Source organism: Macaca thibetana, chromosome 2 (genome assembly GCF_024542745.1).
Source record: "Macaca thibetana thibetana isolate TM-01 chromosome 2, ASM2454274v1, whole genome shotgun sequence".
NCBI lineage: Eukaryota > Metazoa > Chordata > Mammalia > Primates > Cercopithecidae > Macaca > Macaca thibetana.
Window position 1 is genome coordinate 33,980,629 of NC_065579.1, and position 14,608 is coordinate 33,995,236.

The 14,608-nt window shown below is 38.9% G+C and overlaps 1 protein-coding gene across 12 annotated transcripts in view; it reads left to right on the forward strand.

Moving 5' to 3' along the window:
• The window catches only part of NEK11 (NIMA related kinase 11), a 310,384-nt gene that overhangs the window by 221,376 nt on the left and 74,400 nt on the right, over nucleotides 1-14,608 (forward strand). The window contains exon 16 of one of the 12 annotated variants that reach the window (XM_050777821.1): nucleotides 4,769-4,943. The exons of the other annotated variants lie outside the window; for them this stretch is intronic. Within the exon in view, the coding sequence (XP_050633778.1) occupies nucleotides 4,769-4,943 (175 nt within the window). The remainder of the gene's footprint in view (nucleotides 1-4,768; nucleotides 4,944-14,608) is intronic. 12 annotated transcript variants of the gene reach the window in all.

Here is a 14,608-nt window from a genome sequence, read left to right on the forward strand (position 1 = left end):
CTACAGACATCTTCAAGAGCTTCTTCTGTCTCTTAACCAGAGAAGAAAGAAAAACAGACATACACATGTCCTTTCCGGTAATTTCAACCAAGAAATTTTTAACTTTGAAACCCTGAAAATGCTGTGTGTAGTGGTTCGACCCCATTCCTGACCCCGATTTAGTTTGAATTCTGCTTGGAACAGGGACAGTGATATTTTTCCTTCTTACATCACAGGTGAGTGAACTGAATGAATGAGTTAGCATTTGTGTGGCTTCAGTAGATCCTGAAGATGATCTTTTGCATTTCAAGTTCTGTGTGTCAGTCTCCTTTATAGCATCAAGATTAGATTAAAGCCTTGAAATCAGTGATTTTCACCTTGAGCATGCATCCAAATTACTTAGAGGGCTTAAAATACAGGTTTGGTATGTGTCCAAGAATTTGTATTTCTGACAACTTCCTACATGATGCTGATGCTCTGGGTCCAGACTGTACTTTAAGAACTATGGCTTTATAGTCCTTAAGCCCTGACAGGATTATTGTACACACTCACTCCAATTTATACTTCAAACAGAATAATACTAAAGTGTAAAATAAAAGTTTTGTTTCCAAAAATTATAGAGAACTTAAAAGCTATAAGCTAAAATGAAATGTTTTCTTCCTAGATTTTTTTTTCCTCTTTTTGTGATCCTGTCCTGTGTGATGGGCTATCTGGCACTGTGTATAAGAGTTACTGAGCTTCCTTAGAAGCTCAGTATCCACATCAGGCATTTAGAGAGGTCTGGAAGGTTCAAGGCATTGTATTAAGAGTTGGATATTGAGACTCATTTGGAATATGGTCCTTGTCATGAGGTGGGCTCCTGGAAAGACCAGTGCATAGTTTTGTGAAAGTACCAGGGAATACCTACTAGGTGCTTTTTTCATACATGGAAAACAAATTGTCGTACATGAAGGCCCCTCATTTACAAAACTCTAAATTCCCATCAAAATTTCCCATGGGATACAAGAAGCAAGACCAGACATGAACAGGATAGTAAGTGATTCTAGGCAGAATTAGGAGAAAGAAAGAGGGAAGAAATGAAAAGGGAACAGAAAAAAAGGCCAGAATGAGGGCATGGGAAATAGCCAATAATATAGCCAATAGCGATTTTACTGAGGGCAGATATTTTGAAACATGACATTTCAATAGTTGAAATTTGTATCCTCGATTTCTTTTCCTCTTCCTCCTTCCCTACAAATGTTTGTAAAGTTTGTATTATAAGCCAGATGTCACAGAGTGACGAAGAAAACAAGTCCCTGTCTTAATGATTTCCCAGTCTAGTCAGGGAGACAGATAATTGCAGAACACTGTGATGAGTACACCACACACTGTGAACAAGGCAAATGTGTGTTGGGTATGTACTGGAGTACAACCCTAGTGCAATGTACAGTATCTCTGCTACAAAGTATATTAACTTCAATGAAACCATAATACATGCGTATTAAATGAATTAATGATTGGTGAGTTTCTCTTTTAGCTATGTAAACTTGATTACTGGAACTTCTTTCTAGTTAACACCAATATACATAATGTTCTTTGCTATCAGTATGCTAATAAGAGTAATTAATAATATTGTTGTAGGGATTTATTTATATTACAAACTCTTTTCCTTGCCACCTCCCCTTGCTACACATGGATCAAATGGAGCTGTCTGACAAGGTAGCAGACACATAGCAGGTTCTCCGCAAGTTGTCACTAATACTGAATCTGTTGCATTCTTTGGAGTTTTAAAGAAGTTGTAAAAAATTAAATTTTTCACAAGACATAAATCTCTATAAAACATAAACAGAAGGGATAATGGAAAACAGATATTGTGCATCCACATCAAAACGATCCAACTGGCTTATGATCCAAAATATCCCTTCTCTCTTCCAGTGAAAGTGGTCGCAATGTGTCAGTAACCAAAGATAAAACAGTATGTTGAAATATCTGTGAGACTAGCATGAGAAATTTTTTTCTGTCAAGGTGAAAAACATAATAGTGCAAGATTAACTGACTGTAAGTCATCACCACACTTAATGACTTAAGAGTTTGAAGAGCTTAAGCAAGGGAAGTTTGTAAGGGATTCAGAAGCCCTGATACTTTCTCCGGTCTATATCAGTGTTACTGTTTAGCAGAGATTAAGGAATTATTACCAAAGTTCTGTGGAAGAATTGAGGGATAACAATTTTCAAAAAGCAAAACTGATCAGACATATTAACACACTAAAGGAATCTTAATGGGAAGTGAGGTTTTGGAGCATCTGTGAAATTCTAATTACTTCTGTAACAACATCCAGTTTGGATGTACAAAGCCTTTTTATAAATATAGTTTACCAAGGACATGTATCATTCTGCTGATAACTTTTCTCAGCTAGAAGTACAGCTAATTTGGCTAGGCACGGTGGCTCACGTCTGTAATCCCAGCACTTTGGGAGGCCAAGGTAGGTGGATCAAATGAGGTCAGGAGTTCAAGACCAGCCTGGCCAACATGGTGAAACCCTCTGTCTACTAAAAATACAAAAATTAGCCAGGCATCATGGTGGGTGCCTGTAATCCCAGCTACTCAGGGAACTGAGGCAGGAGAATCACTTGAACCCAAGAGGTGGAGGTTGCAGCAAGCCGAGATCACGCCACTGCACTCCAGACTGGGTGACAAGAGCAAGACTCCATCGCAAAATAAATAAATAAAATAAAATAAAATAAAATAAAGCAGTACAGCTAATTTCCCAAACATTTAAGAATGTTAAAGTTTGTAGATTACCTTGGCTCATGATGTAGTTACTAAGATATGGAGACAGAATTTTCATTTCTAAGAAGTTCAAAGAAAATGAAGTCAGAGGTCATCTTCCATCTTTCTCACTGAGCAGTGATGATCCTAAACAGTTACTATAGTAACATGTGATCTGTTATCTGAGCAGTAATAACATATACCCATTTCTACATTTCAAGTCACTGCTTTCAAAGCACTCTCCTTGTTTGTTAAAGGTGACCTTTTCAAATTGTGCTCTAAAAAAATACAACAGTAGTATCCTAACCTACAGGATAAGATTCAAACTCCTAACCTGACACACAAGATTTTTTTTCTGGCCTTGGTGCTATACATCTAGGTTTATCAATCCCTTCCTCACACCTTACATTCCAGTACCACCAAACTTCTTGACATTTCCATGAATATACTATGTTGTTTCACACCTCTGAGCTTTCACACTACTTGATCCTTTGTAGAAAATGCTTCCCCTCCCAACTGCTTGGCAGCTCTACTTCTGTCTTTCTATTCATTCGCTAAGTGATTGTTGAAAAAAAAATTGTATGCCATACTATGTGTTGGCCTCTGAGAACATTATAGTGAACACAACCTTGCCCTGCCCTGACAAATACCAGAATTATAAACCTTCTACTTCTCTGTGAAGCTTTCCTTGGGTTGCCAACTGATTAGACCATATCCAAATAAGGCAAATACCCAGTTGTAACCAATAAAGCTGGTTCTGTACCTCACTTCCATTTTCTGTCAATAACTGCTGCTTGCCCACACTGCAGAATAGAGTTCTCCAAACCTCTTGTGGTTCTGAGGGCTGTGCCATTCATAAATCATTCTTTGCTTAAATAAACAGTTAAATTTGTCTCCAGAGCCTGGGGAGGAGCGAGGAGAGGAGGATAGGAAGAGATTGGTCAATGAGTATAAAGTTAAAATTAGATAGGAAGAATAAATTTTGGTATTCTATTGCACAGTTGGGTGACTGTGGTTAGCAATATCATATTGTACATTTCAAAATAGCTAGAAGAGAAGATTTTGAATCTTCTTACCATGAAGAAATGATGAATGTATGAGTTGATGGATATGCTAAATACACTGATTTGATTTTTATATAATGTACATCTATCTAAACACCACATTGTATCCCATAATTGCATACAATAATTATGTGTCAATGAAAACAAAATTAAAAACATTTTTAAGATATTTAAGAAATTAATTTTTTCAAAGTTATTCTTTTAACCCTACATTCTAAAAACTTACTGTAACTTAGGTCTTCTACAAAGACTATGTACCAATATAGTGATTTCAAAACTGGTTTTAAGGTAAATACAGAAATATTTTTTATGTATTTGTTTCTTATCTTGACCTACCATAAAAGCTCAATTCCTATATTGGTCATCTATGGATGCATATCAATTAACTCAAAAACATATGGGCTGAAAACAATGATAATAATTTAATATTTCTCATGGTTGCTGTAGGTCATGAATTCAGGAGGGTGTAACTGGCTGGTTGTGTCTCAGGGTCTCTCATGAGTTTGCAGTTAGCTATCACCCAGGGCCACAGTCTTCTGAAGGCTTGACTGGGGCTGGAGGTTGCATTTCCCAGGTGACTCACACAGCTGACCTCAGATCCCCTCCACATTGGCCTTCCCACAGGGAATCTTGAGTGTCCTCAAGGCTAATAATATGAGATACTGGGCACAGTTTTTAGACTGGCCAACATTGCTGCCTTGGGAACCTGGTTGTGGCTGATATTTCTACCCCAAACCTGCCTGGATGGACTTCATGTGGTCTCTGCTTCTTCTCATTGCCTTTTTTTTTTTTTTTTTTTTTTTTTAAGACAGGGTCTCACTCTATTGCCTGGGTTTGAGTACAGTGGCGCAATCATGGGTCACTGCAGCCTTGACCTCCTGGGCTCAGGGTAATCCTCCTGCCTCAGCCTCCCATGCAGCAGGGACTACAGGCACGTGCCGTGATGCCTGGCTAATTGTTTTTTGTATTTTTTGTAGAGATGGGGTTTTGCCATGTTTCTCAGGCTGGTCTTGAACCCCTGGGCTCAAGTGGTCCACCTGACTTAGCCTCCCAAAGTGCTGGAATTACAGATGTGAACTACCATGTCCAGTCAAATTCATCTTACTGGCAGAGGCTGGTCATATTTCTACACCCTAATGACATGGGAGACTGGTAAGTTAGTCTCTGACATTCATGGCTTTAATGGGAGCTGGGCTCCGTCTCACAAAGTAGAAGATTCCCCTTACAAGGGAAATGAGAATGTAAGGCCAAAAATAACAAATATTTACTCTACTAATGGGCTCCACTGTTGTAAGGATAGAATTTTAGGAATAACCTAGAGATGTGGAAGGAGAGATGGCTCTTGCGTGTCTTGTGGAAACATCTCCTCTTTTGGCTTTCATAGAAGCTAAGGAGTAGGTGATGCCAGTTAATCATTTTTCAATTTATCTTCTGTTCTGCTAACTATAGAGAGAGCTACATGCTTCACATGGCAATTGTTAGGGTTTGCATTCTAATGAAAAGTGAGAACTCATCCTGGTGGTAATGTAAGCTAGTACAATCACTATGGAAAACAGTATGGAGATTCCTTAAAGAACTAAAAGAACTAAATTCCTTAAAGAACTACCATTCAATCCAGGAATCTCACTGCTGGGTATCTACTCAAAGGAAAAGAAGTCATTATATGAAAAAAGACACTTGCACATGCATGTTCATAGCAACACAATTCACAATTGCAAAAATATGGAACCAGCATAAATGTTCATCAACCAATGAGTAAAGAGAGTGTGCTATGTATACACCATGGAACACTCTTCAGCCATAGAAAAGAACAAAATAGTGGCATGCACAGCAACCTGGATAGAGTTAGAAGCCATTATTCTAAGTGAAGTTACTCAGGAATGGAAAACCAAACATCATGTGTTCTCACTTATAAGTGGGAGCTAAGCTGGGGGGACACGAAGGCAGAAGAATGATATAATGGACTTTGGGGACTCAGCGGGAAGGGTGGGAGGGGATGAGGAATAAAAGACTACACACTGGGTACAGTGCACACTGCTGTAGTGATGGGTGCACCAAAATCTCAGAAATAATCACTAAAGAACTTATCCATATAGCCAAAAACCACCTGTTCCCCAGAAACTATTGAAATAAAATAAAATACAATTTTTTTAAGAAAACTTAAAAAGAAGAAGTACTGCTGATACACTTTCCTTAAGTATTTGAATCAGTCTTGAAACCAGATCAACCTCCTATTACAGAAAAGCAGGTTTTGTTTTTAAAGCTAAGTTTCTTCATGTTGGCAGATAAGAATAATTAAACTCCCCAAACATTGGCTACTGTCTCCACAGGGAAAGCACAAATGAAAAAGTTAGGGTCTGGCTTCCACAAATCTCATCTTAGCCTATATCCACATTTAATTACTGAATGTCAATCCAAAAAACAGACACTTCCTCTCTTCCTTTTACTAGTAGGTACTGTTCTTAGAGGTTTCTCCTGTTGTATTCAAAATGAAACAAGAATTTCCAAACTCCTTAACTCTTGTTTTTAATCATCTATAAAATTCAGGTGAATATTTGCAGTGTGAAATAACCATAGTAAAAATATTTTATTTTCTATCTTCTGGTATTTTTCATATTTCCTATAAGTAGCAAGTTTGTTTTTCCCAAGTTGATCCACTTTTTCCCAACTATTTAATTTTGGTGTAGGCAGTAGGGTCCTATTGATATACTGAGAAGCTGCTTCGCGCAAAGCACTGTGGTGGACATCATGGGGAGGCAGTGTAAATTTGCCTTGGGTCTTTTGTAGCAATAATGCACATTTATGTATAAGTTTAATATACATTTAAGCTTTACTAGAGTCGTAGAAGATAGGGTTTTGTTTTGTTTTGTTTTGTTTTTTTGTATCAATGAGGCAACCGAGTCACAGATTTTTACCTTTCCAAACATCACAGAATCAGGATTCAAACCCCAGTCCTGTAAGCCAGCTCACATACTTGTCCTAATATGCCCCAGCTCCCTTCCTACTGGAAAGCATTTGAGGCCGTTCTCTCCTAGACCACCTTCTTCCTTTTCCTCCCGTGCTTTTCTAGTCCAGCCTCCTAATGTGGTTTGGCATTGACACCGCTGATGCTACAGGGTTGACAACAACTTCCTTGGCGGTGGCTTCTGTCCTCTACCAATAACATCAATTCTCTGAAAGAGCTGGGGGTGGACAAGAAGTGGGAGGAATGGTCATGTCATTATTTCTAATACTGCTCTTATCAAATACCCACCTTGTTAAAGGAACCAAAACAATCATCTCCATCCTCAACCTTATCCACTTCAACCTTTAGGCTGGGTTTTCTAGGAAGCAGTCTCTGACAGAGTTGAGTAGGCAGCACTTTTATGCAGGAGTGCCCTTGGGATTGACCCTGTGGACATAAGGAGAAGGATGCAGGATGAGGCAGAGGGAGAAGTTGAGCAGTCATGCAGGCCTGACAAGCCTTAGCCAAATCCACAGGGAGCTCCAGTCCCATCAGAGTTGCCAGCAAAGGCCATAATGGTTCGGTTCTCTACCCTCTACCATGATCAGTCATTAAAGGTTGCTACTTGGAAAGTCATGATTTGGGGCAAGGCAGCTTTCTGTGGCTAAAGAAGTTCCTGAAGGGGCCACAGCTGGAGGCTGTCTGTCTACTCCCAGCAGTTAGGGTAGCAAGTTCTTCCTTCAAGGAGGATCTGCGTAGTGCATCTCCATTTCTGGGGTGTTGAGGGAGACAGTGCAGAGACTACCCTGCTTCACAGAGACTACCCTGCTTCGCAGATTCTTTGACAGTTTTATTGCCATTTTGCTGTTCACTGTTGTCACGGGAGAAGCTTAAGGAAAAATCTTCACCAAGTTTGGGTCAGCTAAGCCTCTCAGCAGAGTAGAGCAGCTTTCACATTGCCCTGCTGATTCGCAGCCCCTCATAATAAGTCATGGGGCTGTCCTCTGGAGAGGTGGAGAAATGAGATGGAAGACATAATGATCACCCCAAATTTCAACCTTTTAGAGGGGGAGTTTTGTCTGATGATCTTATTTTTTAAAAATTATCACGTGAAACTTGTTATTTGGGTATGGCACTTCTATGGGATGTTAGAAAGAGCACTCTCACATTGGGAGTCAGGAAACCACAGTTCTAGTCTAGGCTCTGCCCCTTTCCATTATAGCTCTATGACCATGTGCAAGTCATACAGCCTCTCTTGGCCTTAGCCTCCACCCCTGTAAGATGAAGAAATTTGACTTGAAGCGTTCTAGGGTCACATCCAGCTCAGAATCATGATGAATCTCTATCATTTAGGCCAGCGGTCAGCAAACTATGGCCTGCATTCCAAACCTGTCTCACTGCCTGTTTTTGTAAATAAAGCGTTACTGGAACACAGCCATGCTCATTCATTTACCTATTGCCTATAGCTGTTGTCATGGTACTGCAGCAGACTTGAGTAGTTGCAACAGAAATTCTATGGTCTATAAAGTCTAGAATATTTACTACCCATCCCTTTACAGAAAAAGTTTTGCTGACCTTGATCTAGGCAAATCTTCCATCACGTCCCATGCCGAGGAGTAGGAGGAGAAATATGAGCCATGAGGATATGGCTTTGCAATAATTTGGCAAAGACTGGTATCAGTCAAGTAACTGCTATTTCCTAAGTATTCCTTAGGAAATTAAGAGCAAGAGGAGGGTTAAAGATTAGGTAAGAAGCATTGTAAATGTACAGTGCACCAAGGGCAGTGTCTGTGAGGATTCCTGAGTAAGCAATGTCTCAGGTGCTTAAGCGAGATCTTGTTTGCCAAAATATCCACCTCTGCGGTCCCTGCATCAGCTCTTTATTACCCACATGGCAGGATGTTTAGCAGGGAGGGCAAACACAGGTTTTTCTTTTGTGATCAAGGTCATTTGTCCAGCAACTGAAATGGGTAAAGGGAAATTTTAGAAGAAAATTTTCGAAGAAATGAGAGGAGAAACTCTCTCTGTTGGTGAAATGTCAGAATTATCAAGCTGTCACTCCTTCAAGGAAAATGCCTTTGCTGGTGAGAGACCATAGAAGTAGGAGGAATCCTGACAACATTATTATTATGAGCTGTGCTTTGCACTCAGGAAACACAGTATCCAATTGTTTAATGTGTCTTCGTATCATTTTGTTTTCATCTCATTGTCAAAACATCCCCATGGGATATTGTCAAGTGTCATAATCCTCATCATTCTATATTTCGCAGATGAGAAAAGAGACTTCAGGATGATCTTGCCTGACATAATGCTCATAACATTTACTGTTGGTCCCAGCCATTTGCTTCGTAGCATTTGTTTCCTTTGATTGTTCTTTATCTTTGTTAGCACAGGCATTGTCTTCCCAAGTAAATGCTATACCTCTGACCTATGTCTTATATCAGAACACAGAATGTCAGAATTGAGGGAAGGCCTTCAGTCTAATGAAACTACTGAAATATAAAATGAGGGAAGTGAGACCCAGGGAGGTGGCCTGAGCTGGTGAGAGAACTAAAAGAATAACTGTGGTCCCCTAACTTGAAGGCTATTGCTTTTTCCACAGACCTCATTATACTTCTTTGCATGCCCCATACGTAGTCTAGTGTCTTATGTATATGTACTCCGTAGTACTGCTAGGGATCATCTTTATAGATAGCCCATCTTCTTAATTGACTGCAAGATTTTTATAAGAATCACAGCTACTATTTATATTGCTTTTGATTTTAACTCCCACCTATTGAGCATATGAAATATATGGCTTAAAAAACTAGAAAAAGACAAGCAAATTAAAGCCAAAGCAAATTGAAGGGAGAAAACTATAAAAACCAGAGTGGAAATAAGCAAAATAAAGAATGGGAAAACAATAAAGGAAGTCAGTGAAACAAAAAAATAGGTTCTTTGTAAAAATCAACAAATACTGACCAACAAAATAAGAGAAGATTCAGATTAATACATTAGGAATGAAAGAGGGGACATTACTACTAACCTTAAAGAAATAAAAAGGATTATAAGCATATACTACAAACAACAGTATACCAACAAATCAGATAAATTAAATGGACAAATTTCTAGAAAGACACAAATTACTGAAACTGACTCAGAAGCAATAGAAAGCTGAATGCAGGGATGTGCACCTGTACTCCCAGCTACTTGGGAGACTGAGGTGGGAGAATCACTTGAACCCAGGAATTCAAAGTCAGCCTGGGCAACATAGCAAGAGTCTGTCTCTAAACATAAATACACAAATACTTTTTTAGCAAAAAGAAATAGAAAACTTGAATATGCCTATCATATTCTCTAGGACATAGATTTTCTATATACAAAATCATGTTATCTGCAAATAGAGATAATTTTACTTTTTCCTTTCCAATTCAGATTCCTTTGATTTCTTTCTCTTGCCCAATTTCCCTGGCTATAACCTGTAGTACAATGTTATATAAAAATGGCAAGAGAGACATTCTTGTCTCATTCCTGATCTTAGGAGAAAAGGTATACTATTCTTTTTTCATGTTACTGGATTTGACTTACTAGTATTTTAATAAAGGCAAAATTAAGGTTTTTGTATTATGCTTTAAGTTCTGCGATACATGTGCAGAAGCTGCAGCTTTGGTATACACATGCCATGGTGGTTTGCTGCACCCATCAGCCCGTCATCTACATTAGGTATTTCTCCTAATGCTATCGCTCTCCTTGTCCCCCAACCCGCAACAGGCCTTGGTGTGTGATGTCTCCCTCCCTGAGTCCATGTGTTCTCATTGTTCAACTCTCACTTATGAGTAAGAACATGCTGTGTTTGGTTTTCTGTTCTTGTGTTAGCTTGCTGGGAATGAGGGTTTCTAGTTTCATCCATCTCCCAGAAAAGGACATGAACTCATTCTTTTTTATGCCTGCATAGTATTTCATGGTGTATATGTGCCCATCTTTTTAAAATTATACTTTAAGTTCTAGGGTACATGTACACAATGTGCAGATTTGTTACATATGTATACATGTGCCATGTTGGTATGCTGCACCCATTAACTCGTCATTTACATTAGATATATCTCCTAATGCTATCCCTCCCTCCTCCCCCCACCCCACCCCCACGACAGGCCCTGGTGTGTGATGTTCCCTACCCTGTATCCAAGTGTTTTCACTGTTCAATTCCCACCTATGAGTGAGAACATGCGGTGTTTGGTTTTTGGTCCTTGTGATAGTTTGCTGAGAATGATGGTTTCCACCTTCACCCATGTTCCTACAAAGGACATGAACTCATCCTTTTTTATGTCTGCATAGTATTCCATAGTGAATATGTGCCACATTTTCTTAATCCAGCCTATCATTGATGGACATTTGGGTTGATTCCAAGTCTTTGCTATTGTGAATAATGCCACAATAAACATACATGTGCATGTGTCTTCATAGCAGCATGATTTATAATCCTTTGGGTATATACCCAGTAATGGGATCGCTGGGCCAAATGGTATTTCTAGTTCTAGATCCTTGAGGAATTGCCACACTGTCATCCACAATGGATGAACTAGTTTACAGTTCCACCAACAGTGTGAAAGTGTTCCTATTGCTCCACATCCTCTCCAGCACCTGTTGTTACCTGACTTTTTAATGATCTCCATTCTAACTGGCGTGAGATGGTATCTCATTGTGGTTTTGATTTACATTTCTCTGATGGCCAGTGATGATGAGCATTTTTTCATGTGTCTGTTGGCTGCATAAATGTCTTCTTTTGAGAAGTGTCTGTTCATATCCTTTGCCCACTTTTTGATGGGGTTGTTTGATTTTTTTCTTGTAAATTTGTTTAAGTTCTTTGCAGATTCTGGATATTAGCCCTTTGTCAGATGGGTAGATTGTAAAAATGTTCTCCCATTCTGTAGGTTGCCTGTTCACTCTGATGGCAGTTTCTTTTGCTGTGCAGAAGCTCTTTAGTTTAATTAGATCCATTTTTCAATTTTGACTTTTGTTGCCAATGCTTTTGGTGTTTTAGTCATGAAGTCCTTGTCCATGCCTATGTCCTGAATGGTACTGCCTAGGTTTTCTTCTAGGGTTTTTATGGTTTTAGGTCTAACATTTAAGGCTTTAATCCATCTTGAATTAATTTTTGTATAAGGTGTAAGGAAGGGATCTAGTTTCAGCTTTCTACATATGGCTAGCCAGTTTTCCCAGCACCATTTGTTAAATAGGGAATCCTTTCCCCATTTCCTGTTTTTGTCAGGTTTGCCAAAGATCAGATGGTTGTAGATGTGTGGTATTATTTCTGAGGACTCTGTTCTGTTCCATTGATCTATATCTCTGCTTTGGTACCAGTATCATGCTGTTTTGGTTACTGTAGCCTTGTAGTATGGTTTGAAGTCAGGTAGCATGATGCCTCTAGCTTTGTTCTTTTGGCTTAAGATTTTCTTGGCAATGTGGGCTCTTTTTTGGTTCCATATGAACTTCAAAGTAGATTTTCCCAATTCTGTGAAGAAAGTCATTGGTAGCTTGATAGGGATGGCATTGAATCTATAAATTACCTTGGGCAGTATGGCCATTTTCACGATATTGATTCTTCCTATCCATGAGCGTGGAATCTTTTTCCATTTGTTTGTGTCCTCTTTTATTTTGTTGAACAGTGGTTTGTAGTTCTCCTTGAAGAGGTCCTTCATATCCCTTATAAGTTGGATTGCTAGGTATTTTATTCTCTTTGAAGCAATTGTAAATGGGAGTTCACTCATGATTTGGCTCCCTGTTTGTCCATTATTGGTGTATAGGAATGCTTGTGATTTTTAGATATTGATTTTGTATCCTGAGACTTTGCTGAAGTTGCTTATCAGCTTAAGGAGATTTTGAGCAGAGACAATGGGGTTTTCTAAATATACAATCATGTCCGCCAACAGTGACAATTTGATTTCCTCTTTTCCTAATTGAATACCCTTTATTTCTTTCTCCTGCCTGATTGCCCTGGCTAGAACTTCCAACACTATGTTGAATAGGAGTGGTGAGAGAGGGCAGCCCTGTCTTGTGGCAGTTTTCAAAGGGAATGCTTCTAGTTTTTGCCCATTCAGTATGATATTCGCTGTGGATTTGTCATAAATAACTTTTATTATTTTGAGATACATCCCATCAATACCTAGTTTAGAGAGTTTTTAGCATGAAGCACTGTTGAATTTTGTCGAAGACCTTTTCTGCATCTATTGAGATAATCATGTGGTTTTTGTCTTTGGTTCTGTTTATATGATGGATAAAACAATCCATCATATAAACAGAACCAGCCTTGCATCCCAGGGATGAAGCCAACTTGATCGTGGTAGATAAGCTTTTTGATGTGCTGCTGGATTTGGTTTGCCAGTATTTTATTGAAGATTTTTGCATCAATGTTCATCAGAAATATTGGTCTAAAATTATCTTTTTTGTTGTGTCTCTGCCAGGCTTTGGTATCAGGATGATGCTGGCCTCATAAAATGAGTTAGGGAGGATTCCCTCTTTTTCTGTTGATTGGAATAGTTTTAGAAGGAATGGTACCAGCTCCTGTTTATACCTCTGGTAGAATTTGGCTGTGAATTCATCTGGTTCTGGACTTTTTTTGGTTGGGAGGCTATTAATTATTGCCTCAATTTCTGAGCCTGTTATTGGTCTATTCAGGGATTCAACTTCTTCCTGATTTAGTCTTACGAGGGTGTGTGTGTCCAGGAATTTATCCATTTCTTCTAGATTTTCTAGTTTATTTTCATAGAGGTGTTTATAGTATTCTCTGATGGTAGAATTTCTGTGGGATTGGTGGTGATATCCCCTTTATCGTTTTTTATTGCATCTATTTGATTCTTCTCTCTTTTCTTCTTTATTAATCTTGCTAGCAGTCTATCAATTTTGTTGATCTTTTCCAAACACCAGCTCCTGGATTCATTGATTTTTTGAAGGGTTTTTTTTGTGTCTCTATCTCCTTCAGTTCTGCTCTGATCTTAGTTATTTCTTGCCTTTTCTGCTAGCTTGTGAATGTGTTTGCTCTTGCTTCTCTAGTTCTTTTAATTGTGATGTTAGGGTGTCAATTTTAGATCTTTCCCGATTTCTATTGTGGGCATTTAGTGCTATAAATGTCCCTCTACACACTGCTTTTAATGTGTCCCAGAGATTCTGATATGTTGTGTTTTTGTTCTCATTGGTTTCAAAGAAGATCTTTATTTCTGCCTTCACTTCGTTATCTACCCAGTAGTCATTCAGGAGCAGGTTGTTCTGTTTCCATGTAGTTGAGCAGTATTGAGTAAGTTTCTTAATCCTGAGTTCTCGTTTGATTGCACTGTGGTCTGAGAGACAGTTTGTTATGATTTCTGTTCTTTTACATTTGCTGAGGAGTGCTTTACTTCCAACTATGTGGTCAATTTTGGAATAAGTGTGGTGCTGAGAAGAATGTATATTCTGTTGATTTGGGGTGGAGAGTTCTGTAGATGTCTGTTAGGTCCACTTGGTGCACAGCTGGGTTCAAGTCCTGGATATCCTTGTTAACTTTCTGTCTCGTTGATCTGTCTAATGTTGACAGCAGGGTGTTAAAGTCTCCCATTATTATTGTGTGGGAGTCTAAGTCTCTTTGTAGGTCTATAAGGACTTGCTTTATGAATCTGGTGGCTCCTGTATTGGGTGCGCATATATTTAGGATAGTTAGCTCTTCTTGTTGAATTGATCCGTTTACCGTTATATAATGGCCTTCTTTGTCTCTTTTGATCTTTGTCGGTTAAAGTCTGTTTTATCAGAAACTAGGATTGCAACCCCTGCTCTTTTTGGTTTTCCATTTGCTTGGTGGATCTTCTTCCATCCCTTTATTTTGAGCCTATGTGTGTCTCTGCATGTGAAATGGTCTCCTCAATAC